The 8,711-nt window shown below is 36.0% G+C and overlaps 1 protein-coding gene across 1 annotated transcript; it reads right to left on the minus strand.

Moving 5' to 3' along the window:
• Positions 1 to 4,843: 4,843 nt before the first annotated feature.
• Positions 4,844 to 5,713, minus strand: LOC127192364 (vomeronasal type-1 receptor 4-like). The gene has a single exon (XM_051149655.1). It carries the CDS (start codon positions 5,711 to 5,713, stop codon positions 4,844 to 4,846), a length of 870 nt encoding a protein of 289 aa, XP_051005612.1.
• Positions 5,714 to 8,711: the final 2,998 nt, after the last annotated feature.

Genomic DNA, 8,711 nt, shown 5'->3' on the forward strand with positions numbered 1-8,711 from the left:
CTATCATATCTTGGTGAATCAAAAGCTTTGTACCTAAATTATTTTCTGTCATATTTTCTATCTATCATCCTAAAAATATCTATTAAGATATTAAAATATCTCAACTACTAAGCAGCTAGGTTTTATTAAAAATGAAAACTCTGTAGTGTTTAGCCTTATCAGAGACTTGATAAGGAATAAAAGTATAACCTGAGTAAGATGTAAGTGAAAGATTGTAGCCTCAAAAATAAAGATAAGTATGACAGACAGTTCAACATCTGCATAGTCACCAAAAATCTATATAATTTTGAAGCATCAACTTCAGTCTTCTGGCTCAGTATATATGACAGTCATATTTGTGATGCAGAAACTATTAAGAACTTGTTTACCCAGTATTATCAGAGGATGGCAGTTGATTTGACCTGCATCCACGTTTGCCCATCTTACACAGAATTCTTTCTGTAGTAGAGCGAAGGCATATATTTTTTTGCTCTGTGCTCTTGTAACATTTGAAGCCATGTCCTTATAGAGGTCCTATGATGATCAAATCTTCTTTGGAGTGGTTGAAGGTGCTGCCAGGGGCTGACATGTGTAGTCAAAAAGGACTTAAGTAACAAAAAGAGTTTAAACTCCATATTTTGCTTGTCTCTGAGGTTGTTGAATACTCATTTATTCTATCATCTATGTGTCTGTCTATCTATCTATCTATCTACCGATCTATCTATCTATCTATCTATCTATCTATCTATCTATCTATTAAACCTAGCATGAACTTTGTGACACTTTAGACTTGTGACTGACATAATCATGAAGAACTAATCATTAGCTTGTATTTTTAAAGTATTGTAATAAGTTAATAGCAGCTTTGAAAGTACTGGAAGTAAGTCCTGAATTTATAAATGAGTTGTATGGGTAGAATAATTCATACCAGAGAAAACACCCACACACACACCCCCAAACACACAGATTCATACATATATGTACACAAACATATATAATATATACACACATTTACATGTGCCTGTATATATGTGTGTGTGTGTGTGTGTGTATGTGTGTGTGTATTAAAGAGAAACTTAAATTTGAATAATAAACCAATGTATCCAAGTAAATTTATTCTGTAAGAATATAAATATTTCAATTCTAATGAATTAAAACAACCTTATTTGAGTATAACAAGGAATGCTCTAAACTGAGGAATAGATTCAATAATCTACCATTTGTCCTATCATTTCTAAATATTTCTTCTACTTTACGTTCAACCCCTTTCCCCTTAGAAAGAAAGATAGAGAAAAGAAATCCTAATGTCTAAGTTTCTATACATTGTTTTCTTTCTTAATAAGACCAGAAATAACTTGTATCCAATTCTTGTAAATTACAACAAAGTTGCATAACCCATGAGACTAACGAAAAACCTACCCAACCCACCTTAAGGGGAAAGGTATATTGCTGTTTTTAAGGTTTCTTACTGCTAATTGTGGGGCATAAGTTAGCTTTTGGGAGCCTAAAGGAAATCAGGAAAGTGGCAAAACAAGACAGAAATAACATTTATAATCCACTCTTTAAATGTTAAGAATTTTAGATTATTAGAAGTCCAGTTTGGAACAGCCTGGAGGGCTGGGCCAGTTAGGATCAGCAGCCTTCTTTGAAGCTGTCTTTGAAGCAGACATTGAGGGAACAGCAACTGAAATAGTTGAACACAGAACATGCAAGATGTTGGGATATCTTGTATTTGTGTCCAATCAGCTGTGTCCAGTTTTTTTTTGTTCTGAAAATACATAATTTATAACACGTATTATATAGTCCTAAAATTATAAAAATATGAGATATGCAGGACGTACAGTTCGATTAGTGATCATTGTCTTCTCTTGGTTTGAGAAGAAGAAAGACATAGGTAAATCTTCATTCGTGTCATATGAAAGGATGGCATGTAAAAATAAGTTATGGGAATGCTACAGCCAATGAGATGTATTTATTCATGTCTCAGCCAGTCTCAGAAAAATTCCCATGTCATCAGATTAAATAGCAATATAGGTTCTGTAGTTAGAAGTGATTTAAATTATAGACAGATTTAATTTATCAGACTTCACTTTACCCTGGTTTGTTTCATTTTGACCCCTCACAAAAAGAATGTATCATATTAACATTACCATTGAACATACAATCATTTTCATGTTGAAATCAAAACAAGACTGTAGCATGTCCAAATATGCACCATATGTACCATGCAAGCAACTCACATCAATGGAGATTGCCTAGCTGCCCAGAGCATCAGAAAAGGCATTACCTTTTAAATCAACATTCTGTAAACTCCTCTTTACCTTTAGTGTTCAAGAAGACCCTAGACATGTATGTGTTTAAAGTTTTCAGCTTGAGTTTCTACATTTGCTACAGCTATTTTCACCCTGCCCCTTCCTCTACATGGAATGGGTGGTTTTGCCTTACAAACACAGGAAATGTAGCTTTGGTGTTTTGGGAGTTAACTTAACCTGGTGCATAATTTGCCACCTGCATTGTGTCCCATGTCTCTCTGCACCATCCCAGGCTGTGCTCTGCCCACAGCAACTACATGAGAGACCCTCACATCTATGGATATAAGCTAATTGCCTGGAGAAACATGACATCTCTTCTGATCTTTCAATAGCTTTTGGCTTGAAATGCATGTAGATTTCATATTTGTCTTGCAGTTGAACTTCGGGTCCTTACATTGACCAACAGAATATCCTTTTTAAGACCAAATTGGTAATCGAAAGCATTTCTCCGGTAGGAGCCCCACTTCCTAAATATATTGGCTAACTTTTCATGACAGGGCGACATTTCAGTTCTCTGTCACATGCGTATACCTATACAGAATAGCATGGTATTTTGGAGAGCACACATATCCATAGGAAAAACAGAACAAAACAACAATACAATGAAGATGGACTTGACAGACTCATCCTCTCCTTATATTAACCTAAGATTGCTGTGTATCCATCCTCTAGATAAGTAAAGACATTACTATCCATTATTAAGAAAAACATACGTGGTAATGATGAGGGCTAATGTGTCAGTTTGAATCCTAGACCATCATTTGCAAGTGGCTTTATCTTATCTGGTGGTCACTATGTGAACTAAGATGAACCAAATGCAGTAACACGTTTATGCTTATGACCAGAATCTAGGAAAGATTCATTCAGAGAACCACAGCAGGCAACTGGAAAACCCAGGAATAAAGAATGAGAGAGATAGAGAAGGAATGCTTGTCAACCTGTACAAATTTTCAATTACAAGATAAAGGAATTCTAGGTCTGGAAAGATGTCTCAAGTGAAAAATTAATCATTGTAGAAAGCAGTTAGATATAAGTGAAGCTCTATGCCCATGACATGGCAGGTGAAGTCACAGGGCTATCTCTGGTCCTGGCTGACCCTCCAGTCTAGCTGGACTCAGGGGCTTCAGGTTCTCTGACATTTACACTTCCAGAGATGTGTAAGTTCCTCCTTGGATCTAAAGTATAGAAGTGTTTATTGTGGAAGTTGTTAAGGCATATCTTAAAAGTTCTCATCTCAAAAAATGGTCTTAGCAATATGGGTTTTAGAGTTCCTGTTCCTATGATAAAAGACCATGACAAAAAACAATTCGAGGAGGGAAGGATTTACATTTATCTTACAGTTCCAAACCAGAGTATAGCACTGAGAGAAAGAATGACAGGAACTGAAAATCAGAACCTTAAGGCAAGTAATGAAGCAGAAGCCAAGAACGAGAGCTGCCTACAGGCATCCTTGTCCTTGCATGCTCAGCCTAATTTCTAATACACCCTAAGACTTCCTTCTAAAGGATTACATCATTCACTTTGTGCAAGGCCTTCGCACATCAAATATCTATCAAGAAAATTCCTGACAGGCAGTTCATAAGACAATCTGGTGGTGACATTTGCTCAACTGAAATTCTTTTACAAATCATTGTAGCTGGGTTGAAGACATAGAACTATTAAGCATAGTATGTCACATGATTTTATGAAAGAAGTCATTTCTCTGTCTCTCTGTCTCTCTCTCTGTCTCTCTGTCTCTGTCTCTGTCTCTGTCTCTCTGTCTCTCTCTCTCTCTCTCTCTCTCTCTCTCTCTCTCTATATATATATATATATATATATATATATATATATAAACACATAATGAAAAATGGCAAATTATCACCAATTATTGTGTCAGATTAAAATTTCATTTTTCAATTATACCCTGGTAACTTTCGAACAAGGTGGCTCCCAAATAACAAGTGTTTACCGAAGTCAACATGAATAGTATTGTACAAATGTCCATGATGTCCATGTGAGCAAAACATTATGTTCTGTAACTTTCCCTGGTACAGCTATTACTATATTGACATGGAGATATTCTTTATTAGTAAAACTCTACAATATTTCTGAATATTTTTTTGTCCAGAACATAAAGGCAATGAAATGCTATTTGTCTACCCTTATTTAGATTTGTTCTTTTGTGAAAAGAACTGGTTAAAATCTGTCCAATTAATTTTACCTGTTGCTGTAGAAAAAGCCCAGATATATATCAACCCATACTGTGAATCAAACCAGTGCTTAACAAGCTATGACAAACTAAAGCAATTATATAAACATTAATATTCTTTACATGATAAATGTAGGATATGCAAATATCCACTTTACAATATATTAACAAATTGTATGTGGACATATTTGTTTATGAATGCATACTGTCTGCTTTAATGACACGATTAAGAATATATGTACACACACATATATGATTTAACAAAAAGTGTATACTATTCAAAACTTCATTATCTCAATGTCAATGCTACGGTGAGAATGTACTGTTTCTGTGCACAGGCAAAACCAAGAAGAGACTCACAAAGTTAATGGCTGATCACCAGAAAAGGACTCACAGTTGGAAAACATGCAGAGAACACTGAAGCCATGTGCACCATGAAAGAATCTGGATCACGTGTAACAGACATATTTATTTGTAAGAGGCAAGAAATTGTGTAAAAAAAGACAAAGGTGCTCACCAAGAGCAGAATAGTCTTTGTGGCTCTGAACTCAGGGGAGGACCTGAAAGAGAAGTTGCTCTTATGAATGCGCTTCATTCTCTTCTTGTGCCTGTAGAGGATGCAAACCATGTAGCCACTGGACCAAACCATCATCAACATGAACATCACATCAGGAGTAGAGTGTAATACTGCATAGAAAATGTCAAGGGCCATGTCATGAGTAACAGAAGAACAGTATTGATACACTCTTATATTTGTCATGTTCTTATGGTTCCATATTGCAGTCATATACATAGGAAAATCAATGTTTACTATGAAGGACAGGATCCAGCTCATGTACACAGCAGAGGAAATGTAACTGCGAGATCTGACTTTGAGCTGTGTCCATCTGGAGCTCTTTGGGCTGATGGTTATGGCCTGGAAGACACTCAAATAGCAGGTGCTGCTGATGGACACACCCCTCCCTACTCTGTGAAGGTAGAAGATCAGTTTGCACCCAAAATCATTGAGGAAGTCTTTAACCTCAAAAGCTGACACTGTGTTGGGAACTCCTTTACACAGCAGAGTTAAGAAGTTGGCTACAATCAAGTGCTGCAGAATCCAGTCTGTGAATCTCAGGCTGCATCCCATGAAATAAAGCAAAAGATAATGGTAGACTAAGAAGGAGTTGCCCAGGACTCCAACCACAGTCTGCGACAAGAAGATCACACCAATCACTATGTCACTTGTGCGCATGCTGTCAGCTTTTGTTGTTGTAGGATTCTGGCAAGGACAATGAGGTATGGGGTGCATGAACTTTATTACATATTACATCATCTATCCATAATTTACTTATGCACAATGCTTCCTTATTTTTTCTATGGGAATCTAAATGGCTGCACTATCAGATAAGAGAGTGTATAAAAGGTATCACCCCTAGTTTGAAGAAAGTGTATAGCATTATGTAAATATTCACTGGCTGTGCAGCAGGTACATCCTATGAGAAAAAGCAAGACATGTTCACCTGAGCCAAGAATTTATGAATTCATACTTGGTTATTCATAAAATTGAAGACATTCAAGTACACTAAGTTGACAGTTAGGGTATTGGAACCCACAACTATTTGTTAAAACACTCAATTCAGTCCTTAAAATGATGAGCACATACATAGGTTTGATTTTTTAAAAGCATTTTCACCTTTTAAAAATTGTTGATGTTGCATTATATTCATTGTGAAAGTTTCCATGTTTGCATAATAAACAATGGAAATTTGAATGTACAGCAGGAAATATACATCCAAAGAAACTTTGCTCAGGTTAAGTAATGTATTTATGCAAAGGTGTCCCATTGTTTGATCATTGAATAAGGATTTACTTATATTTATGTTAATAAAGTAAATAAGCAATAATGTGATAATCTAAATGAAGCCAGTCATACTCCCCTGCCATGCCTTAATTTCCAAAAAGAGAAAAACCCCAAGGTAAAGGGCTATGAATAACACCGAATATGACTGTGGATGTGATGATACACTTTGCACTATGAAGTACCTGAGGAAGTAATCTCAGAAAGAAAAGTAAGGTTTACAAACCACCAAAATCTAGCATAATGGGCACACACTGCCATTTGTCAGTATCTAGTGTTGAGCTTTCTGACCCTTGAAGTAATTGAGGCAGTAGCACTGGCTCAGAAGTTAAGAACACTCCCTGATTTTCCAGAGGACCTGCATTCAGGTCTCAGGACAAATGGTGGATTACAGCAAACTGCATTTCTAGTTCTGTGGTTCCAATATCTTCTTCTTGCCTATGTGTATGCCTGTCACACATGTGATACAGAAAAACACAACAGGGATTCTTACACACAAGATAAAATTATACTGAATATATTTTCACTTTAGGATTTCTACTGTTAAAATTAAAAATAAGTTAAATATAGCATTCTTTAGATAATCATTAGGGTCACCTCTATAATGTAAAATTTAAATAAACTTTCAATTTGCTCCTGCACATCATGGTATTCTCAACTATCAAATCAGTCCATCTTTTATATATTCCTTCTGATAAAGAGGATTAAGGAAGCGTATATGTGAAAACAAATGACCACATGTGACTGGTGGTGTTTAAATAGCTAAACCATGTTTCTTCTTAATGTGTAAAATTTCCTGAACATGCTTTAGGATGGAAGCAACCTCATCATGATCTCAGACTACACATCTTTCAGTGTAGATGCTGTCTGTTTTTGTCCCCATGAATCACATCATGGCACAGAGTCTAAGGCCTTCAACTCAAGTACTCTACATTCAGATATATATTCTTCATGAGATTGCATGGTTCATTTGCATTCTTACAGTTCTTTGTAGAACACCTCAGAAAAATGTAAAATCTGCTCATCAATAAGAAAGATTCATGTATCACCCGTAGAGTGATTTAAATACAAATTGTCTGCACTTTGTATTCCTGGTTATCTTTTTAAATGAACAACAGGAATTCCAATGAATGAAATACTCCTGAATGTGAAACTCTGAGTGACTGTGTTTAGCCTATGTTTTCATGTTCATTTTACCTCTGTCCTAAGGCTGTGCTTCAGAAGTTTCTCCAGTTGATAGGTGGCTTTGTTCTGTAATGTAATCCAATTTCAAGTTGCCTTTTCTGGAAGCCTTGCTTGGCTGGTATCTCCAAATCGGTGTCGCTTGTGGTCTTTGTTTCATAGGCTCCATTGGATGCACTCTATGTACTATTTTTATTTTTTGCTATACTTTTGAACTGTATATCAAGGTTTTATGCCTCCTGACAAGTACTGGAGGGAGGAAAACAGTACCTGAGATATGGGCATGTAATTCTGTGACCTCATCTCCCCTTAGATTTGCAATTAAAATCTCACCTCCATAGTGGTGGGTACACAACTTTTCATGAAGTGAGGGTAACATTTCTGAGCATCTTTTCCCCAGGTGTCATGTATCAAAAACAATTACAAGTTTTAACTTTCTTCTCAATGAAGTGTTGCAGTTTGATGCTGTTGTTATCTCCTCACTTCCCTTCAGACCAGTAAGGATGATGAAATTCTGTATTATGTATTCCATATGTCACTGAGGTGAGCTTACATCATTCCATTTCATGATTTCCTGACGTGTCATGAGACCAAATCCTGATTATCCTTTCCTGAAATGAGAGCCATGGCTCATGAATTATTGAAGAAAAATTCAGTGATAGAAATATCTTGTTTGTGTACCTTAAATTAACAACACATTAGAGGATGTGATTAGTCAAATTCTTACTGGAAGATGTTGAGATCATGTGTAGTCTTCAACATTAAGTATTTTTATTTTGTATTTATTGCAGAAGAAAATCTGCTATTGACATGTTAGGGAAAGCATTATATATCACTTCTTGTTCATACCAGTATCAGGGTAGAAGCACCGAATATTTTACATACAAGAAATAAAATGATCTGAAAGACCTTCCTTCCAGATGATGGAAAAGAATGAGATGATAACTCCTGTAAGCCATCTCAGTGATCTCATTGGTCTGCTAAAGTGGACATGGCTGAGGCCATTTTATTCATTTTTTTAATCAACATCACATCAGAGGTAAATATACATTTATGTGCCTCCAGGTAATATCACACAGAACAATTGACATCTTGATAAAAATGAAGAGAACCAAGGGTATGCTGTGTAGCAGAAGCTGCATGGTTTTTATAATAGAAAATAAGATGCATGGGTGACCATATGGATATGGCTAGATATGTCTGTGTAATA

This window comes from Acomys russatus, chromosome 7, assembly GCF_903995435.1.
Source record: "Acomys russatus chromosome 7, mAcoRus1.1, whole genome shotgun sequence".
NCBI lineage: Eukaryota > Metazoa > Chordata > Mammalia > Rodentia > Muridae > Acomys > Acomys russatus.